The 23,456-nt window shown below is 39.3% G+C and overlaps 1 protein-coding gene across 2 annotated transcripts in view; it reads right to left on the bottom strand.

Annotated features, from left to right (window-relative positions):
- Nucleotides 1–14,082: 14,082 nt before the first annotated feature.
- Nucleotides 14,083–23,456, bottom strand: part of YTHDC2 (YTH N6-methyladenosine RNA binding protein C2) — a 32,310-nt gene continuing 22,936 nt past the window's right edge. For both annotated transcript variants that reach the window (XM_074570043.1, XM_074570044.1), the window contains 6 exons: nt 22,183–22,475; nt 21,597–21,774; nt 20,337–20,540; nt 18,308–18,490; nt 17,019–17,122; nt 14,083–16,865 (listed from right to left, as the gene is read on the bottom strand). In XM_074570043.1, coding sequence (XP_074426144.1) covers nt 17,042–17,122; nt 18,308–18,490; nt 20,337–20,540; nt 21,597–21,774; nt 22,183–22,475 — 939 coding nt within the window. In that variant the 3' untranslated portion in view covers nt 14,083–16,865; nt 17,019–17,041. The remainder of the gene's footprint in view (nt 16,866–17,018; nt 17,123–18,307; nt 18,491–20,336; nt 20,541–21,596; nt 21,775–22,182; nt 22,476–23,456) is intronic.

Here is a 23,456-nt window from a genome sequence, read left to right as displayed (position 1 = left end):
TTAGAATTAAATTAAAATATAAAATATTAAGAAGGAGGAAATTCAGACAACATCAGGAAAACATTTCCAGCAGTGAGACCTATTCACTGGAGATGCAGTGTCTTGATTCCATGTCATATTTTAAAACTAGGCTCTACATACCGTGGAATTCAAGCCCATATTTACCACCACTGCATATAGTCCAACGGATATTTTCTTTCTCAAAATTTTTTTGGCTCTGAGATAACTAAGAATCAAGATAGAGATCTCTTTTGAAGTTAAGTTTCTCTCAGGTAAGTCACATAGTATTGCAACCGTTACTAAAGTGTTTCTTTCTGTGAGACCATACCATCAGTCTAGTTACATGCTGTTCACCTTCAGAGTCATTTTACAAGACAGAAATACAGAATAAAGACTAACTCAATATGTATTGTAACTTTTCCAATTTTTTTTTTTTAAAGAAACAAACCAGATTTTTTAAGATGTGACATAGACCTGCAAAATTGAATGTCCTTATTATCTTGCGCTGACATGAGCAGAAGATAACACACACTTAAAAGCAGGTCAAATGACGTTGTTCCCAACATCGTTTCTCCAAACTGGACGTACCTGGAGTTTTCTGCTCGATCAGACACCGAGCGCAGCTATAACTAACACTGAGCAGCCTCAAAAGTCTCTGCCAAAAGTAAGGGAGTAACCAGACAATCAAATTGCCTTGCAGTGAGTTTAACCTGGGAATAATGACCTCAATAGCAAGGGCTCTTTTAAGGAAGTTCACTCCAGCATGTTGGTAAAGTGCTTTCCCTCTTAAAATGCTTGCTGAAGCACTTTCTCCCAATTCTTTCATTGCTTAGAAGTACATTGGAAGGATCATATTTATGCCTTTCCTGCCAATAAAGTTCAGTTCCTGGCCCTGTTCCGAAGCTGTATGAATCATTTTTCCCACAGCTGGCTGGGGGAATCCTTTCAGGGGGAATTGCACATATATCGCATGTGTGATTAAAAATAACAGCAGCAGAATTCAACAACAAACAAAGCAGAGTAAGAAATAAAGGCGCCATTTGGATGGCCTGTGAAGAAAATTGCATTCAAAAATCTGAGTACAGGCCCATTGAACCAACACTTGTTTTGCTGTCGGTTAAAACGGGGTACAAAACTAAGTTACAACACACAGCTTTATGCTTATCTTCCTGAACTTCTTAAAGATGAGATCCACTCAAATAAATCCCTTTTTGTTTGCAAGAGTACAGTCTTTTCACTGTGAATTTAACTCAAACCAGTAACTCAATTTTGTGTATTTAAGAGGTATCACTAATAGCGATTAAGTCACTGGAAACCAAGATTAGTTACAATCAAAAGAAAGTAAAATGTACACATCGCATAAGGGATTTTTTAAAGAAAGCAGGTAAGACAACTTGGCATGCATCATTGCTAGGTCCATCAAAAATATTCTTGAAGCTATTGATTAGCAGATGGTTCTAAACCTACAAAGCAGAGACTGTTACTCTTCTAAGCTCTACAGGAAATTATTTAAGGCTGAATTAGGCAGTAAGAGGGAATTTTTCCCACCTGAAAAAAAAAAGTAAAGACTTCCAAAACTACCTATCAATTTTTATAACTGGTTTATGTTATAGAACTTTTGCTTACCCATCTTCCAAACAGGGCCACTGTAGCAAATCCAAACATTGCTTCTCTCCCCTGCTAAGGCTGGCTACTGCCTTTCTCCATCCCACAGACTGCCCACTGAGCAAGCAGCACTCAATCAGACCAAACATTTCAAAACCCAATAACATCTTATCTTGAAACATACAGTATTTTGTGCCTGGCATAGCATATATCTGGATATTTTTTGCATTAAAAAGAAATCAGTTATTAAGCCTCCATTTTATCAGTATCCTGGATCTCTAAATGTATCACAAACCTCATTAGATTGCTAGAGGTCATGTCATCCTGCACATCTATTAGCATCTGGGATTCTAGAAGAAAGGAAGCACAGAGTCCTTGAGTCTATTTCATTTGATTATAGACTAACAGGCCAACATACCAGGGACCCTGGTAACATTCATTCTTCCTCTTTACAAATGGCAGCAGAGCCCAAGAGCAAAATAACCATAACCAAGCTTTAAAAAGAAATGCAATCAGCTATGCGCTTTGGAGTGAACATACACCCCAAAAAAAGAAAGAGGGATAAATCCTCCTTCTGGACAGAAGCACAAGACATCATTCCTTTTGAAGTTTAAAAAGTTTTCATTCAGTGCCAAGCGGCCAGGTCTCCATCCTGGTGTTCTTAAAGCAGCCCTTGGGAAAACCAGTATCAAACTGTCCTCGAGACACATGGCAACAGAAATGCTTTTAATTCAAAGCACACTGCAGTCCTGATTGTTTCCCAGACTATTTGCCGTGTTCTTGCTGTATGTCATGGCATATGCAAGCAGAAGTCTAGTTGCAAGCGACTCAATTTGCAGACACAAATTTTACTACCCATATTGCACTGCAGGCTAAAACATCCATAACAGCCAAAGCTCTTTGTGCTAGGCATTGTATTCTAATATGCACGTACTACTCGGAGTTTGTGATTTAACGGAAAACAGGCTGCAGTAAGCAAGAAGAGCAAGACAACTATAGGAGATTAAACAGGAAGCATCCCAATTAAGAACAGGGCACTTTTACATAGTCTAGGTTTATAAATTGTCAGTTTCACTTCAGGTGTTTCCAGAACCAAAAAATAAATATGCAACAAATTAATGTGAGATGAAGATGGTCCTTTTTGGCTTCCTGATCACAATACCATCAGGAACATTCACTATTACACTTCTTTATAATAGCGCATTACAGTTCTGCTGTGGCTTCGTATTACTTTCATAGTACAATGTTCATTCTAATCCAATGTCTATAGCCAATGTGAATTATAAAATTATCACTATTACATAATACCTATAAAGATTTAAAAATTGTGATCTAGCCTGGGCATATTGGGTCTTGTGTGCTGGTAGATAAACTTGGAGTGTAAATACAGGAAAATATGGAAAACTAGAAACTAGACTTTGATTAAACAAGTCATATTTGGTAGGGAAAGAGAAAGGAAGAGAAAAGTTTCATTTAGATTCAACACAAAATACAATGATTTCTCCAGAGTCTCCTTAACTTTCTTGATTGTTTTCTGGGATCACTTCCAACTAAAGCCATCATTTTGAACTAAAAGAATAAAGCTTTAGTTTCAAAAATTTCTGACCCAAAACTTCTGTTGGCTAAATGCAAAGCGACTTTACCATACTTTTTCTTGCTCCGAAACAACTAAGTTTACTCCTATCCATTAGTATTTTGCTTACCTATAGTTAAAATAAACCCTTCAAATAAATGTAACTGTTTTCTTCCCAATAATTGTACAGTAGTTTTAATATGTATTTAGAAAGTTCAGCAGCAGCCCCTTTATGAGCATCTTTAAATATCTGTAAACCATAAATCAGGAGGATAGTGAAGTGACAGAGGCAAAGAATTGATTGTATGCCACAAGATACAACCTGTAGTAAACAGGTCCCCTTTTGCCCCTGCAAGCCTGGTTCGGAGCTGTCTGAGCAATCACTGCCTCTGCAGAAACACAGACCAGCTTCCCGACACATACCACAGGCTGAAGGAGATGGGGGAGAAGAAGGGGCTTTTTTTCTTGTGCCATCTTTTGCCTGGAACTAAAAAAAAAAAAACCTCTGAAAATTGACTCCAACTTCCAAACCACAGTTGTCGCAGAAGAAAGCCTATTACTGGAGTCTGGAGGAGACACCGCTGCTATCTCTAGCGACACCATATGCTTTCGGGTACAAGGTGGGTTTATGCACATGTTCTGTGCTAGGTCAGATTCAATGGTCTATGTTGTACAGGAGGTCAAACTACAAAATTTAATGGCTGTTTCTGTCTTTAAAGATTGACCAAAGTCTGGGAACATCCTGAGCAGAATAACCGGCAGTCTCCCACAGGAAACAGCAGAGAGAAAGCAGCCCTGTGAAAAAACAGGAGTTATTTGAGCCTCAGCTGAAATCAGAGAAAGGAGGAGGGTCAAGTAGAGTCAGTAATGCACGACTTGCTCTCCTTTCCCTACCTCAACATTTTTTTCACTGGCCTTAAAAATTCTGCCTGCTCACCTTGCTCAAGATGTGCATGGTCAGATATTATTTAATTGGCTTTTGAAGTCTTTGGATTATGGTAAGACCATGTAATACCTGTCACAGGCAAAACAAACAAAACTGAAGTTAGAACCTTCTGGCAATGAGAAAAAAAAAAAACACTCCTTTGCAAATGGAAAGAACAATGCACAGGATTTATGACCAAACATTCAAATAAAATATGTGGAAATGACAAAATAATCCTGGCATGCAGCAGCTGAGACCTAATTGTTTGGACTGACTTCTAGACATTACTCCCCAGCTATATCTTGGCCTATGCACCCTTTATTTCCCTTGCCACGAGCCCGAGGGACTTCAGCCAGGTATTTTCTAAGCTTTCGCCACACTTCTCTAGGAAGGTCTGTTTGTTTTTCCTGCCACAATAGGCTTCGTCCCACATTACACTTCAATTAGGTCTAGGATCCCCACCAAAGGAGCCAGGTGAGACAGCTAATTTTTCCCTCTGATTTTGGCACCTCCAGAAAAAGTGCACCAGCCAGATTTACCTCTGCCAGTATTTGGTACTAATTACTTGCAATCCAGCCAAAGAGGATTCCCCTGCAGAGCCCACCTGCAGAAGGATTCACAGACTACACATAAGTAAGGGAAAGATAGAGGCATTTATTTTAATGAACACAGTGAATCAGAAAGTACTATGAAATTCCCCATGTCTCCGGCATGGAGTTGGAGCTTAGCTCCATGCTTCACCTGACCTTAAAGCAAGTGTAGGCAATGGGCAGCTTCTGGTGATGCCTCCAAATTCAGAGATACTATTTTGTTCTACATCTGCTACTCAGCACCTTCGCTCCATCAGTAAGTGCGAACCAACCCCAAATTTTTATGGCTCCCTTAAACACTAAATAGGTACATCATAGTTTCTCCACAGACCACTGAGACTGTGCTCCAGGACACTGCAGAACAACTCATCGCAGAGCCATTTCAGGTCAGATCAATACAAAAGCTTTTATCTATTGTTTCATTACACAATGCTTCATACAGCTTCCATTTTGACAGCACAAAGATACAATAAAAAGCAGGGGGGGGGGAAGGTGACACCAAAGGCTGGAGATTTGAGAAAGACACCAGTCCACAAAATCCGCAGCGTATGCCAGGCACAGAGTATATTGTGCAATGGGAACACTCGGAGGCTGAAAACTTAGTACAAGTTTTCTCTCTCCCTTAAATACATCAGCCAGTTTCAGACCTAGGAAGAAAAATGCATGTTCCTGCTTCTACTCTTACAGAACAAAAAATACATTTTTTAGGCCATGGAGGTTCTTGTAAGCAGGCTTCCTCCGAATGCTGTGTTAAAAAAGTGGAATGACCACTTCGATCACGCGGAGAGAAAGGGTTGCAGTCAGAGGGAACACAACCCGCATGTTAATTTTTCACAACCAAACTACATGTCCAACATAAGCTCAGTCTCCTGGCTTACAGTGCATAAAGCACATGTTTGTAAGGATACCAATTCCTTCCTCCGATTTCAGTGTTAGACCTGATGCATTTCAGCAAAATCATAGGGAAAAGAGTTACCACCCTCAGTTCCCTCTTGAGGGGGAAGATCCTCCTCACCGCATTCCTGCAGTCAGATCCAGGTAAAATCACAAGTTACCCAAGATAAAGAAGTGATGGAGACAAATCATGTATTAGCACAAATGATAGTAACAGCACGGCCTTTTTCAAAATAAATGCCAAAAAACATTCTCCATGTAATGAGCTGGTGTTTCCCTCCCATCCCAATTCAGGGAATGAGAAGGCTTCTGAAACGCCAGTCAGAAACATCTCCAGTGCCTCCCCTCCATTCCAATACTTAGTATGGTTTTTCTTAATTACTGTTCTGTAGATGTCACTTTGTGGTTTTCCCTGATGATAGGGACCATTATTCAACTTTCCTTTAAAAAAAAGAGAAGAGGAAACCTTTGGAGAGTCAAACTGCTTCTGCCCTCAGAGATGACAGGGTGACAGATGGTGTCATTTTGAATATTCATCAAAGCCAGAAGTGATTGCTCTTCCAGTGAAGTGGCAAAAAGCGTGATGGAGGTCAAGGCTTCTGAGTCTTCAAAAGCAGCTGGGGAAGAGGGCAAATCAGGAGTCCTCAACAGAGATGTTCAGTTGTCATTTCCCTTCATCGTGTAGTAGCTGTTTTCTTCACCAGCAGAGAAAGACTTGAATAGCAGAAACTGTCTACTTTGTGAACACATCCACACCCAAAGTCCGGCAACAGGGAAAGGCTGATCCTTTCTGAGCTTTCACAATTCATGGGAACATTCTACGGTTGGAAAACAAAACTTCCAATAATTCCATAAAATGGACACCGTCAGGTGTCCTCTACGGCTCACATTAAACATAGTTCAACTGTGAGTCAAAATAATGAAGAGGTTATGAGCAGTCCTAGCAAGACTACAGCAGTGGAGACCCCATATATCTTCATTTGTGCACAAAGTTCAGAAATATTTCATATGATTAGTATCAAAAAATGGGTTCAGTTTATTTCCTGTGTATTTTTTAAAATAAATTAATCATTAAGTCTCGTTTGCACTCTCACTTATGCTAAAAAATAATTTTAAAATGTACATACTTAGTACTTACTGCAAAATTTGGGGGCAGAACAGAATAGAAAACTTGGCTGATTTGTTTTTATTTTTCCTACAGACGTTTTGTACACACATGCAATTAATTTTATTTTTTTTTTAAAGCCTGCTATGTTGGAGTTTTCTACTAAGTAAATGCATTCTTTTTCCATTCTTGATCTGGGGGCCTCTTCTGTTCATTTCTCTTTCACATTAGATACTCCCCATGTTTTACCTCCAGCATTCTCAACAACCAACTCACAAGAAACCCTCTGTTAAAGAAAACTGACAGACGATGTTCCCACTGAGAGAGCCAGTTTTCCTACTGCTGATTTCAAGAGCAAATGGTTGCAATGCGGCTAAAAACTGCCTTGGAGTTTCCAGCTGCCTCAGACAGTGGACACAAGCAGAATCTGCAGGGCACAGATTCTTCTCGGGAAGGGCTGTTTCTGAAAGGATTGCACCTTGACTGGCAGAGAGAAGCAGTAACATGCCAAGACTTTGATTGTTGTCCAGGTTCTCTAGGGTTCTCATAGGCTATCTTCACCATTTTTGTATAAATTAAATAGAATGCTAAAGTAGTAATAAATCTATCCCAAGAAAAAAAAAAGAGCCAAGGATAGATTTAAACAGCACTACTTGGTACAAACGAATATTCAGTTCTGGATTCAAGATTAAAACATGTATAATTATTTCAAAAACTTTTTTCTTTTTCTTTTCCTTTTTTTTTTTTTTTTTTTGCATTCATGCTTAAAGCTTCCTTTTCTTTTAAATCTTTCAATATCTTTTTCCTCTCCTTCTTTCTGATCCATTCCTATCCCTGGTAGCATTTTTACTGACTACACCAGGTCCCACAGCAGCCTGTTTTAAGTCTAACCTAACTTTCTAATGATGCTGTGCAAGAGTTAAGGCCCAAAAATCCAGTGGTTCTTGTTGTTTTTGTTGTTGTTTTTGTTGTTCTTGTTTTAACATTATTGCAAACAGTGCCAGCACATACTATTCAAAGTCTCAAGCAAGTACAGGACTACTGAACTTTCTCATCTCGCTTCTACTTGTTTCTAGCAGTCACTGAGAGCAGAAATGCAGATACCTTTCCAAAGCACACAAAACTGATCTTACCTCTTCTTGAAAATGTAGTTACTAACTCCTTACAGAAGGATTACAAAAAAGAGAGAGAAAATTGTAGAGTCATAGACTACCTCGAGTTGGAAGGGACCCATAAGCGTCATCAAGTCCAACTCCTGGCTTCGCACAGGACCACCTAAAACTTAACCATGTGACTAACAGCACCACCCAGATGCTCCTTGAACTGTGACAGGCTTGGTGCTGTGACTACTTCCCTGGGGAGCCTGTTCCAGGGACCAGCCACCCTCCCAGTGAAGAACCTTTTCCTAATGTCCCACCTGAACTTCTCCTGATGCAGCTTCATTCTATTTCCCCTGTCCTGTCGCTGGTTGCCAGAAAGAGGAGATCAGTGCCTCCCCCTCCACTGCCCGCCTTGAGGAAGTTGTAGACTGCAATGAGGTTCCCCCTCAGCCTTCTCTTCTCCAAGCTGAACAAGCCAAGTGACCTCAGCTGCTCCTTGTAAGTCTTGCCTTCGAGACCTTTCACCATCTTGGTTGCCCTCCTCTGGACACACTCCAGTAGTTTGATGTCTTTCTTACATAGAGGTGCCCAGAACTGCACATGGTACTCGAGGTGGGGCTGCACCACTGCAGTGTAGAGTGGGACAATCACCTCCCTTGACCGGCTGGCTATGCTGTGCTTGATGCACGCACAGTTCGCCTTTTTGGCTGCCAGGGAACAAGGTTGCCTCACATTCAACTGCCATTGACCCACACCCCCAGATCTCTTTCTGTGAGGCTGCTCTCCAGGCTCACATCTCCCAGTTTTTGTGTATAACCAGGATTACCCCATTCCAGGAGGACAATCCAGCGCTTGCTCTTGTTAGATTTCATACAGTTGGTGATTGCCCATCTCTCTAGTCTACCCAGCTCTCTCTGTAAATCTATCATCAAGGGAGTCCACAGCTCATCCTAGTTCAGTATCATCAGCAAACTTCCTTAATGTACATTGGATTCCTGCATCCAGATCATTTATAGAAACATTAAAGAGCATTGGCCCAAAAATTGAGCCCTGCAGAACGCCACTGGTGACTGGCTGCCAGTATGATGTCAACCCATTTACTACAAACCTTTGAGCCCAACCCATCAGCCAATTGCTCACCCATCATATAAGGGACTTGTCTAGCTGTATGCTGGACATTTTGTCCAGAAAGATACTGTGAGAATCAGTATCAAAAGCTTTGCTAAAAAAAAAAAACAAACCCAACACCACAGCTACTGACTTCCCTTGGTCAATTAGATGGGTGATCTTGTCATAAAAGGAAATTAAGTCGGGTTAGCAGGACTTACCAGTCTATGTCACGATTTGTGAGGTGACTGCCTTGTCAAGCAATAGACCAATGTTACCTTTGATCCTCCTTTTGCTGTTAGTGTATTTTTAAAAGCCCTTTTTGTTGTCCTTCACAGTACTGGCCAGCTTGAACTCTAATCAAGCTTTGGATGCATAGGTTTTCTCCATACAATGGCAAACAGCATTTCTGCAGTCCTCCCATGTTGCCTGGCCTTGCTTCCAATGTCCATACACATTCCTTTTCCACCTGAGTGCTCGAAGGAGGTCCCTGCTCAGCCCAGCCAGCCTTCTGCCCCTTTTGCTTTCTTCCAACACTTTGGAATTGCCTTCTCCTGTATTCTTAAAAGATGGCTCTTAAGTTGAGTACAACAAAATTGCTCTAGAAAAATTATGTTGCTAGCAATCTAGGACAACAGAAATAGCAAAGAGCAGCTCACAGTGTTACGGAGAAGCCTACTGATCTCTTCAGGTGGGCAGAGACTCACATTTTTCGTGTGCTGAGGGACCAAGAGCTAATGAACAAACCTTAAACCATTTTTATACACAGTAGTATTTCAGTAAGAGGCACCTCACAAGCATTCTCGAGAAAGCTCCCAAGAAGTAACGCAGCTAAACACCTCACTAAGAGGCTATAAGCAAGTTATAGCAAGGCTATAGCAAGAAGCTATAAGCAAGTTAAACACTATCAAGTTATAAAAGGTCATGGAGAGAAGCCACACCAAGGCTGGGAGCTGGATCCTGAACCCTGTCCCAAGCTGACCTTTTTACGTAGAAAAAACGTCCTCGTGTCCATCATTTCTTGCAGGTAAGTAGTGTTCCACAGAAGTAATGTTTACACAAGTAAAGTATTATTTAAAGCTTTTAATAACTAACACATTCTTATTGCCCATTCTTATGGTCTCACGATATCTGCTCTCCACAGGAGAAAAAAGTATTTTAAAATCAACTTTTAAGATGTATCTTTTAATATTTACCTGCAGCCTTGTCATTTCTCCTCTTTAGAGAAGTGAAGACTCATGGATAAGTACGTCAGATATGAGGCAACAGGCTACTATACAAATTCCTTTTCATAATTCTCTGCTTTTCCTTGGAGAGGCCATTCCATTTGCACCTGCTAATAAATCTAGGTTTTGTTTTAAAATAGTCCCCATCAGATGAGAGCTCATACGCTAGCCAACTGCACCACCTAGCTTTGCTCTGAAGGATTTTCAGACTCCTATTTTTTGTGACACCAGTGTTTACATTCCTTCAAGGTGAATGTTTCTTTCAGTATCACCTCTACTCACCTAGTGTTGCACCACTGATATTACAAAAAAAAAATCAACACCTTTGACATGTTCAGAGTTCAAGAAACCTCTCACCTAAAAAAAAAAATGTAGTATTGGTCTTCATGGGAGCGTAATAGAGCTACTTTATTTACCCTTCCATTCTTCTACCTTACACAGACTGGTGTGACCTTTCAGCCCATGGATACCGCCTATAACTCTTGTGTCCACATCTAGCAAGGCCTGACAGCATCTGTTGTTGTTTGATTCATTGCTGAGTGGAGTGCCACCCATCAAAATAAATCTCAGTACATGTGAACTCCACCACCTGCTGATTCTGCATCTGGGAAGTCAAAGGCTCCCTTGGTCCCACTTCCAGCAATATTTACTTTTCTAGGAGTATTAAAACAGGGTGCCTGTGATCTCTGACTTCAATCAAAATCGTTCTGACTTCTAAATGAAAATGGGTATGTTCCCGCTAAGTTTCAATTCTGACAAAAGCCCATTTTCTGCAGTTTTTCAACTTGAGTACCGGGAAACAAAATAGCAGGCTCTTGTGTATCTCCCTTGGGTAAATGCACCACGGCACAGTTTTTAATTACTTTCTGACCTCATCCAGCTTCAATGCTCTGAAGAGGAATGAAAGCAGAACAAAGCAGCTAAGCTATACCTCAACGTCAGACTAAAGAGCAACATAAATACAGCTATTGCAGTCCTGTAGCATCCAAGGTGGGCCACAGTCCTACGTAACATATTTGCAGAGTGCCTCTGAAGACAGAAGACCCAGGGAAATTCACACGTGAAATCTATGCCACATATACATTACCTTACTGAGTTCTGTTCAATCAGTGCAGGTAACTAGGAAAAGAAGCTAGAGCATCAGTCCCTGAGTCTCTTGGAATTCTCACAGCCTGTTTGTAAGTCGTCCTATGGCCCTTCTTTTCTTTCTCCCTCTTAGATCAGTACTTCCTATCAAGGCTCTAAGCCTGTCCTAGAATAAAAGGTATATCCCTCTTTTGTATAAAGGCTGTGGATAGAGCACAGTAATTCTATTACAGTGATGACACCTCATTTAATATGGTTTTAGGGCACGTTAAAACTTAGCAGTGGCTAAACTGCTGAAAGCAGCAGCCACTGAAACACTAGTCTTGCCAAGCTGCAGGACAGATTTCCTCATTCCTCAGTGCACTTAAACTAATACAAAAGGTATGAGTGCAAAAAGAGTTCCTTAATCTGAAGAGAGCCGTGAAAACAATCAAAAAAAGGAAGGTTTGTCCTTTTATTTTGACAGGACGCTCTGTAAGCTAGAAGTCACAACAAGCGTGTCAGCCCACAGAGTTGGCACCCTTTTCTGCACAGCTTGCTTCTAAAAAGATTATTAAGATGTTTTACAAGAGCAGAAGATATTAAATTTATTTAATTTGTCATACAGTTTCACTCTCAGTTTCTGCCATCGTCCAGAATGTCCTCATATTGGAGCAATTCTGGCAATTGTGTTTTGTTCCTTAATCTTATTTGATTGCTGCTAGGCTTCAGCAGATATTCCCTATAGATAGAACAAAGTGGTACATTATTTAAGAGCCTCGGGCTACAACCTTTGCTCATACATCAACAGTACCAAATGCAATATGCCCACTAACACAGGCAAAGTTAAAAGATCAGGCTGTGAATCTCAGAGCTGTGCATTATACAACACAGGCAAAAAAATAATAATTTCACACCCTCATGGTATGGAATTAGCTTTAAAACTCATTCTGGGCTTGACACGAATGAAAATACAGCCTCCTTTCTGAATCGCCTGATTCAATTATGTGCCATGCTTTTTAGTATTTTCAGGACTCTAACTTCTCTAATGTGATGCAAGGTATTCCCTCAGTCTGATTTCCTGAGAAATGATTTGTCTTTAAACTCAGACTTACACTTCCGTTTTAGGCGACACCCTTTCCAACATTAAGAATCTTAACAACAAATACAGCTTTTAATCCAGAGCAGCATCACCTATTTTCTGTGTTGTGGTACCTGTTAGAAGATGCAACAAAGGTAGGAGCAAGACAGCAGCAATGACGGCTGAAAGCAAAGTAGCATAGGGAATTCTTTCCATAGTAGCATTCTTTCCATAGGGAAAGAAACCGTGCAGCTAGGTGTGAGTAGAAAGATGTAGAGAAACAGGAGACAAACTGCTAATACTACTCGGATAGTAAAAACCGTGACTGAATATATATAGAAAGTGGCTGCTCTGGGGCAATCAATTCAGCTCCATATGAGGAAAAAAAGAAAAGGAAAAACACAAATGTGTAGCTGCAGAAACCCCTCTAATTCATTTTTAAAGACAAAGCATCTAGGGCTGACAACGAACTGATCCAACCACAGCCCAGAGAAATTGGCCTGCCAGGTGTGAGCTATGATTTCATTTTGACAATAGCCAGTATCAGGCATTTAAAATGGAAGCTGTGAAAAATTCCACAGCAGAAATTTAACCCTCAAGTACTGGAGGAAGTGCGTTTGGAGATGTTGTGATGATGGAGCAGAAATTATACCAGTTCAATAGTGGTAAAAAAGCAAACATTGAAAGAAGTAGTTGCAGCAAATAAACAATTCTGGGCTACAAAATACTTAACAAACAAAATATCTAACAAAAAAAAATATTTAACGAACTTTCTTTGGTTGCTATAGAAAGGAAGTAAATTCTGTCTGTAGCAAAACAGCTTGGCGCCTTTACCTTATTTTCAGAAATACGTTCCTAAAAAGGCAGCACGCCTCAGCATTTTCACACATGAGGAACATGACCGGAGTTGTCCTGAACCAGCACTGCTCAGATAAGCTTTGCTCAGGTATGAACAAACTTTGCAAACCTGGGCCTGTCACAAACCTATGTCTGTCATCCATAACCCCACTTCTGTTCCCTTCCTCCTCTCTCTAGTGTTCACGGACAACTGTCTAGCCTGCCTCTCTAAAGCAGAATAAATCAACTCCTGGCTGACAACCTCCAAGCTGGGATTTTTACTGTTGCACGGAAGATGGTGGTGGGCCGTTTGTCCCATAGATACAAGGATTCTGTGAATTGCGTGCTGTTGCTGCCCTGGTATTTTTCAGATAGATTCACCTCCTTGCCCTTCACGATGCTTTAGTTCTCACTTCAGGTATAATCACATTCAGTTGTTACCAGGCTGACTGGGTGGCTCTAAGAATCCCAGTAGAGAGCTGCAGTGATGGAATTCTTCCACAGACTGACGATACTGCTGGTATCACCACGCACACAGCTACCAAGATAACCCTCTCTTTGGAGACCAGGGTGATACGAAGAGCAGAGTGAAAACAAAGATCGTCAACACACAAGGTCAGGAAATGCGAATGTGCTTGATGCTCAAAAGAGCGCTTTTCCAAAACATGCGAAGTGGTGGTTTTACAGACATAACATGAAACCAGAGCAGAAGATTATGTGGAAAAAAGCCATCAGAAAATTTATTGCTGCACAGTGTAATAACCATACAGACATTTTACATGGATTTAGCTGAAGTAACGTCTTGCCATAAAGACACCATTATTTTCACTGGATGAAAACTAGGAAAATTTGTATGGATGACAATACGGAAGAACAGAAAATAAAAGGAGTTTACCTGAGAAAGCAACGTCGTTTTCCCCTGAGTTTCAAGAGTGGAATATTTTATTGTAGACATTGAGCCAGACTCACTCAAAAATAATTTATGCTGATTTATTGAAAGTTACAATTCAGAAGCATGTATTACTATGGTATTAACAAGAAACAGTTGTTCATTTCAGATGAAAAAGGGATGACAGCAAATGTATTTTTGTTTAGAAATATTTCTGCAAATGACTTTGCACAGCAAAACAAGATTACTATGCATCATATTGGTCAGTGTTCTTTTATTCAAAATAACCTCTTCTAGTAATTTAGTTCAATTATGAAAACACTTAAATCTACTATAGGCATAAAATATACTATATAATGTTCCTTGCAAAGTGTGGCATAGACAAGTTGCAGTGTTGTTCTTTATGGATAAAGCATTTACTTTCCATTTTACAGACCAGCTGTTAATTGCTGCTGAATGATGAGGATGAGCAGCAGCAACTACTGTTTATCTTGTAAAGGTGGTCTCAGAAGTCACTAGGAAGTGCTAATACACTGTCATACTGAGCGTACAATTACAGACGTCAGAGGTAAGCTTTTTTTCTTTTTAATTCATCATTTAAAAACCAGCATAATCATCTCCTTAGAGATGAACTTTCAGTGCACTGGTAGCTTCAAGAAAAGTCCCCTAGATCTGCTCTCTAGACATTACTCACCTCTGATACGGTCTTTCCTGAGTTCAGATGCTAACAGCAATCCTGAATGCATATCCATAAAGTTATGTGCAACTTCATGGGAAAAGGAGAGAAAGCAGATCTCTAAAGAAATTCCCTTTTCCAAAGCTTCTAGACAACAGTCAAGTTTTTCGCAGACAAGATACTGCAATGTGGAGGATTACACATTGTTCTAGTTTGTCCCACATTAGCCTGATGGCTTTTAACACAGGAGGGCTAGAGTCTTCCCACCCCTCCACCCCCAGTGTCCTGCTCTTTTCTTAGGAAGTCAACTTGGGCTTCGGCTGCGTTCAAACGGCGCTCACTATCTCTAAGACAATGTTTCTGTCTTTCTGACTTCCTCTAATCAAAGCAGAATCTGACGTCCGTGGGCAGGGCAAGGTCACAAAATAAGCAACTAAGGCACCCACCACAGGGTCAGGGCTGGTCATGATGCATTGTACCATATCCCACTTCTGACACCAGAGTGTAAGGGCTTAAAGCAGCCCTGCAGAGTTCTAAGTTCAGGATATGGTAACAGACACCAGACCAACATCTCCAGGGATAAACAGTTTATCTCTAAATAACAGCAGAGGTAAAAATACAGATGAGTAGTACACTCATCTGGGTCATAACAACACCAAGTCAAGTAATTTACCAAGAGTGGCTAAATCTAACACCCAGGTGTGCAACGACCTTACATGACCATGGCTGCCAGGTAGGCAGCAAGGCATGACCTCTCCTCCAGACAAGTGACCCAGACCAGCCAAGAACCTGGGGAACACCAAATTCCTCGGCTGGAATGTCCTTTTATCGTCAAGCCACAGAAGCACTACTTGGGCTTGTTAACCAAGCGTTACACCCACCTCTCCTCCCTCCCTGTGCCAGCTCCGTCGTTGCTGTGCATGTGGCCTGGGCATCCTGTACAAGGCAATACCACCCCACATTCCTTTGTGGGCACAGGCCTGGAAGTATCGTATAACACAATACAAGCCTCACAGCACTGTTGTGTGCACCATCTCCAGAAATAATGTATCAGGCAATACTAGTCTTATATGGACCCAGTTAGTCTTGCCAAGGCAAACACGACCCGACGGAAGTCACTACGCAAAATGCAACAAGGAATATTCCAGGTACTCTGAACTGTGTGAATACTCTTAGCAGACAGGAAAAATGTTAAGTACAGGCTCAGAAGCAGAAAGAGGGAAAAGCTCTCGGTTTACTCCAAGAATGAACACAAACGTAGTACTGACAGTGAGCAGACTGAATTTATACCAGCCTTTTAGTATAGTCAGTTAAAGACTAAGGAGAAGCCCAATAAAACAACACAACAGTAGTATAGAAGAAGAAAGAAACTGAAAGAAGTATAGAAAGAAAGCATTAAGACTACATTGAAAGATGAAGAAAGTTGTACAGGTTTGGGGTTTTTGGTGGGTTTTTTTGTAAGAAATAAAAATATTTTAATAATGCCCAAGAGTAGCATTTGGCAGCAGCCTCTGAAAGACTGTTTCAGCTTGCCAAAGTGTAAGTACCTTTTAAAGGTGAAAAATAATTGAAACTGGAAACATATTGGACCAATCCATCCTCCTTTCACTTATGTATTTAAACTAAAATTTTACATTCTCCAGCTGCCCAGTTGTTTGTATGAATATATCCTGCTCTCTCGCATTGTGCATATAGTTCAACAAATACTTATGGAATCTTCCAGTATATTTGTAGACACCTGTTCTCAATTTATTTATTTTAAGCAAACTGCAAGTTTGATTAATTAATATTACACTGGTTTCTCTCATACATTTTACTGTGTTGAGAAAGCTTTAAATGTAAACTGTGTATTTAAACTGTCTGCTGTGCTATTTTAAACCCACAAAAAACTTATGTGGTCCCTTGTTTCAAACTTAGCTTTGAACTTAGCCATGTCTTTAAATGTCAACTGCATACTACTCTAAGAAGTACAGTAAGAAGTTCAGTCAAAAACAGACTGATGAATAATGTTATGACATTTGTTAAGACAAGGAAATACTCAAACCAATGTAATTCCCTCTTATTTTTCCACTGCTAGTTGCACAGCATCACTAACAACTTCAGAAGCTTGTTGCACCATCTTCTTCCTCATCTTTATATTGTAGGCACACTGCTGGTTCTAGTGGTTATAGCTGATGTTTCAACAACCACAGCTAAAAAAAAAAAAAAATTGAAAAAATACTTAGTATAAATCAGTACCTGTTCTTCCACAAATTACAAAGGAAAGACAGTACTGTAATGATACATTGTATATAGATAGCTTTTCCTCTATCATAAAAACAGCAAGTAATGCATGAAATAACTACCTCTATTACATTACTTGACATGCTCAATCACTGGAGCTTTTTCCTGCCAAAGGAATACGGTCCCAAAGCTGTAGCAACTGGTCTCCAACTTGCGGTTCCAGCTCCTAGAAATGAGCAGGAAATTAGAGAAATTATTTGCACTGCTACTACTGAATACATAAAAACCATTTATAACAAAATTGTGACATGAAGTTACTGGTAGTTGCTTTCAGTCATTCTGAAAGAGCTCATTCCCTTTGCTATCGAGACATACATTAGAACTCCCCGCACAGGAAGGTTTTTTTCACTGCAGCTCAAAGAGGAGTTAAAAACTTTCATAAGCAACCCTGGCCTACAGGTTGTTTGGGGTCTTTTTTCATTCACAGTAAGATGTCAGTTCTTAAGAAGAGAATTCTGAGTGAACACAGCACCACCAATAAGCTCACAACTTATTAAGTGAAGAACATTATTCTTCACATGTTTTAAGTTTAATTCAGTCAAGTACGATGGACAATGTGGAAAGGCACACGACAGGTAATACAGTGGCTCTTGGTAGAATTATAGACATTAATATAAATCAGTTGTTTGTAAGATCATTAAGATTCTTCAGGTCTTAAGAGCCACTTACAACAATGGCCTTTCCTCGTTCTTACATTATGTTCTTTTCCTCTTTCTTACAACTGGAGAGGTTTTGGGAAGTAGTGAGAGAAGATGACACAACAACGTGAGCTCTCAGTCTCGTATCAAGCAGATATTTTGGGAGGAGAGAGAGAGAGAGGGAGAGGGAGGGAGAACTGGGGAAAACACAGAAACTGTCACAGAGAACTCTTGTGCCAATTCTCTTCCAGCTTTTTGTAGCTGCATTTAGCTTTAACAGATTGGAGGTCTGTCCCAAGCTTTATTCTGCCTCAAATTTCTCTTCAGTCTTTACAGGAAACTCAAAGCTATAATTACAAATAGTTATTTGGGTGTGACAGACTACCTCAGGGAACAAATCTGAATCAAACACAGAACAAATCTCCTGAAGCAAAACTACAAATTCCAAAAAGGTTTATTTTTGGAAGCATCCAGCTTTAAATCTTTTTTTTTTTTTTAAGACATATTAAGCAAGAAATTGCCTTGATTTTATCAAAAAGCTTCCATTACTTCAACAGTACAGCATTAGCAGAATGTACAATGCGGATCAATGAATTGCGATGCAGATTAACAGATACATGAGAACACCTGAGATAAGTGTCAAGGCTAAACAAGCTAATAAACAATAAACAGTTCTACCAAGTAAAGAAGACTTTAAAAGAGAATAACAGTACCTGGCCATCTCTGCTTATTTGTACTTTCTTATTATCGTTCCAGGGGTTAAGCAAATGGTGTGCAAAATGAAAAGGAATGCTTTCTTTTCGGATCCACTCCACCTTAAATACACCTCCGAAACCAGCAGATCCCCAGTCTTGACTTTTCTCACACCCTATTTCTGAAGCCATTCTAGCAAAACCCTGGAGCAAAAATTGAAATATGAAAGACATAATTAGAGCATATCTGCTTACATTGGAATTAAATAAATAACTGGATTTCATATGAAACTTTCAAATTAGTTTCAAAGTGATTCACACACCCTCCCCCCTAAAGCTGGATCTTTTAAAATGTTTATATTTAGAAAGTTAAGAGAAGCATTATTTGTTTTTTTACTTCAAATAGGCCTTCTACAGTTTGACCACAGAGAATGTCTGTTCATAAATCTTTCACAATAGCCATTAAGTTTTTTGAAGCTTTGTGAGAGAGGTTGAAAAGGTGTCATAAACCCATTTTAAGCATAAAGAATCATGATGAATGTTCTACTACGTAACAGTCCAATAGCTATTCCTTGTTAGTTGCAGATATTTTTCGCAGAAATCCATTCCTTCCTTCCCATGCCCCCTCTATGTTAACAAACATTCACACAGAACTGAGTGTAGCTGTTCTTCAGAGAAATAAATCAAAGTTGCTTTTGTTTCTTTCTTCAGTGAAGCAGGAAGAAGGAATTCCAACACGAAAAGTATTCAGAAAGAAAATAAAAGAATCCCCCAAATCCAAGATTGCTTCTGACTTATTTAAGGACACCCCTACTTGCCCACACAACCAAAACAAACAAAAAAACCACCACACACCCAACTTATCAATTATTCAGGCAAATTTATGCCAGTTATGACTTAGGAGTCCAAGAGATGCAGTGCACTATATAAGTTACCACCACAGTCTACTGTTGTAAATACAGGTAGTCCTAGACAGCTCAAGCCAGACTTAAATGGAAATTAATAAAAAGAACAGAGGAAAAACAAAGGTGGAAAGTAAAGAGACACTTGGAACAAGTGAATATTAATAGGAATGTAAATCTCACTTTCCCATGAATGTTCAGTGCACCGTCAAACTGGGAGGGCAAGACAACATCAACCACCTACACTCCTGACTTCAGCATGTCTTTCCCTCCCAGCTTCCCCTCTAAGGGCACCAATACAACACTCACTTTCAGTATCAACGGGCATGCTAAAAATTACTCTCCAATATTACATCTGCGTTTACCAAATCATATGTATATCTCACTGTAATACTTCAGTGGTATCACCAAGACAGTTATATTTGGGCTAGTTCATTCGATTTAAAGTTTAGCTGACTTCTATGAATACTTTATATATAAAGAAGTTGACCTTTCTTTACCCGGAACAAGTGAGTTTAGCCCTCTCTACAACGCAGCTAACCTGCAATTTTGCACTACCAAGTCAAGCCTTTAACTTCAAATTAGCTACAAATTTGTCAACAAATTGTTGACAAATACCTTGCTAAACTTGTAGCCAAGACACAGCTCTGGAAGAATCATGGCCATGATTTTCTAGCTTCCTAACTTTTAGAAACTACAGTTCAGGCAAAACAGACTTTATGAAAATCTGTAATAAAGACATATATGAGTTTCCCGGCTTTACAAAGCTGTGACTTGATTATAACTGCTTGTTCACTTAAAATATTTATTTGGCATGCAGAAGAAAGAGTAACAATCCCCTGCTTTGTTTGTATTTGTTCGGTTTTGTTGTTGTTTTAAAGGATTGATGTAGGTATAAAAATTACTCTGACTCGATGTTTGGAAGCAATTCAGTCTTAGCCTTTGAGTGACAGACTGAGCTAGCTAAAAGGGTGTATTTCAGAGAAGAACGAACTACTCCTTCCTCAGCGATCAGCTGTATTTGCTTGCTACTCTACTTATTAGAAGGTCAGAAGTTATAAGCAAAAACCTGCACACTACACAGTCATTTGCTGCACTCTCCTCAACCATTAACCAAAGCTAATATTTAGTATTAACTAAGGACTCACCTGAAAGTGTCCAGACCCTTGAACTGAAAATATTAAGTAAACCATGCTGCTCTCCCAAAAGGCTCTATTTAGTTTTCGTTCATTACTTGGTGTAGTAGACCATATACCCTTCTGTTGAGAAATATCAATGTTTTGCAAGTTGCTACTTTTCATTATAAAGTACCGAACTGGCATATTTGGTCTTGGTGATGGAGATTTGGAACCCTGGAAAAATTAAATTAAATTAAGTTACAATAAAATAAACCAGGCTTTAGTTCTAAAGTTTTACACACATGAAGACAGAAATCCCTTGACCGCGCTCCTACCCTCCTCCCCCAGATTCTATAAGAAACACAGAATCTATCAACTGGTACTGTCTGAATTGGTTTTAAAATGTATTTCACATCTATTTTACATTTTTTAAGCACTTTTCAAAACAATAATACATTCAGCAGCAAACAAGTATAGCAGAACAAGCCTAAACAGTCTAGTGATTAATTACAATTCTTTGAAGTCTAACCTGACACACCTTCAGATGACACAAAATTAATCATTTTAGACCGTAGCTCAAAGCACACTACTCACATTTCCACCTTCAGGAAACATAAGTTTTCTCCCTCTTACATTGGCTGAATTTAAAAACTGATAGACTTAAGAGGAATTATTAAATCCTTCAACAAGACCATGCCTAGAGGAACAATGGGGTTTCCTCTCAGTGATCTGTTTAATATTACTGCAGTAATTTACTATTCAAGTACATAGGGCGAATTATGCCAATAACCTCATTAAAAATGTGTGCTTTGTTAAAATAACCATCATTAAAAAAACAAGCAGTCATAATAAAGCAGATAACACAAAACTTAAAGAGAATCGGTATCAATGTATGCTATTGCAGAAACAGAGGACAGCAGAATCCAAAGAACTCACAAGTTCAGGTACTGCATACTAATTTAGAAAAAAAAATTAATACACTTTCACTGGTGTATCAAGTTTTCAAAAAAAATCATATTTTTTCCTACTTTAGATGGCTTTGCCTCAGCAGTCTACAGAGAATATTATTTTTAAACTAGTGTAACAGGGATATTTAGTCTAGATTTTAAGTTGCAGAAAGAAATAACTATTATGCAGCTGTTAAAAATGAAAATCTAAGTTAGCTTCTTAATTTGCCATCTTTATCTTATTAATTTACTTGATAGTTCCTGAAAGATAACAAGACACAAATTTATTTCTGAAATTCCGTTAATTTTGAAGAGAAGGGTAATTTGTTTACGAGAACTCTACCTTTCCAGATATTGGAGAAGAAGGACTAGCACAGGGACTAGGATAGCTACTGCTGTCTGTAGACTTCACTGATGATTGATCTGACCTGTCATCTGAAGTTCGTTTGGAGTGCAAAATGTTTTTTTCTTTGTACTTCTTTGGCTGGTGAAGTGTGGGAGGTGTAGATTTCATTAAAAGTCTAAAAAGTAAAGGTAGATACAGGACATGCCAAGAGTTACATAAGCAGTCACGGAACAATTTACATCTACATATCAGCCTTCTGCATTACTATATATATTACAGTAATTCCAAAATACATTAAAAACTAACTAAAAAAATATTGATCATGCATTGGTTTTGAATACTACGGTTAAACCCCTTCTGCTACTTCTTCACAGAGATCATAACTAATGGACAATATTCCTGACTGCTCTTTCAAACAGCAGGCACACATATGAAATACTCCTCAGTGAAATCACAACTACAATGCAGCACTGGACAGCATCAATATTGTTTCTTCCTTTTCATTACTAGTAGAAATTCAAGTGATGATTTTATAGCTAAATAAATTACAACCTACAGTTTCTAGAAGATCTCAAAAGCTTACTTTTCAGCATTAGAGGAGTCATCAGAGAATTCAGTTTCTGCTGAGCTTTTTCTGCTGTTGGCTGACCTCCATGTAGATGCTGAAGGAAGATCTTCACAAGTCATAGGTCTTGGTCTCTGACCAATTCCTGAAGGCTGCTGCAAACCTGCAGACTGTTCTTCAGCACTTAAAACAGCTACAATTGCTCTTACAGTTGTTTCATCAACTTGAGACCACGGCTTAGAAGGAGCTCGCATACGACGCAGAAATAAGCTATGCCACTTCTGTCTGAGTTGCAACAGCAAACAAGCAGCCTGTAATGAATTTCATTTCTGTTAAAGGCTAGTAAAAATTAGACCAGACAGGTAAGCGTACCAAACGCCTTTCCTATGAGGCGGCATCTGGCATTCTAAAATGAACAGGGTCCAAACTGAAAGGCAAGACTAAAGTGCTGGGGAGGGGGAGAAAACCCTACATTTAAATTAAGCTGTTATCTTTTCTTTCCTTGGGTGCAAAATCACTGTTAGAACATCTTATTTCATTTAGTTCTGCACCAAACTTATATTGCAAATCCACAGGATTTTTTATTTTTCACTTTAAAATTTTATCTTTTTAAAAAAATCTGTTAATGCTTTATGCCTTTCCTCACATTTCAGTTTGTTTTCATGCACTCTTCCTTCATACCTGAGGAAAAAGAGGTCTAAGCGACACACTTTTCTTACGCAGACTTCTGCGCAAATGATATTACTGAATTTACAAAACTATAGTTTAATTCCCATGTTATCAGAAATGTTTCCCTTTTTTTAAAAAAAAAATCACACTTTTGAACATCTCTACAAGAGACAGTATTATTATTAGATCTGATAAGTCCAAGTGTTTCATAACCCATAAACTGCTCTACCTCCTGCAACAGCCAGAGCTTGTCAATGACCTGAAGATTTCTATCTTCAAAAGGATATTATTTTTTTTGTTCTAAAATCTGACAGCAACCCTCTTTCCCAACTTCACAGGCTCCATTTTGATCCAACTTCAGTCATCCTCTCAGAGAAGGAAATACACAATATGCCACTGTGACTCAACTCCTGCTCAGATTTTGGCTAACCCATCTGATGTTAAGTCTTGATGTGTGCTGAAAGCAGCCCCAGGTCAAAGCGAGAGCACAAGGTAGGCAGGACAGGTGGCCAGAAAAAGCTAAAGGGCCATTATGCAGGAACTATCACCTGCAATTTGCTGTTTCCTGAAGCCATTATCTTTTGCCTGTCAGTTTTGTCACAATCTGCTAATTTATGGAAATG

The sequence above is a fragment of the Larus michahellis genome, chromosome Z (genome assembly GCF_964199755.1).
Source record: "Larus michahellis chromosome Z, bLarMic1.1, whole genome shotgun sequence".
Taxonomy (NCBI): domain Eukaryota; kingdom Metazoa; phylum Chordata; class Aves; order Charadriiformes; family Laridae; genus Larus; species Larus michahellis.
This window is presented reverse-complemented; position numbering and strand designations above follow the sequence as displayed.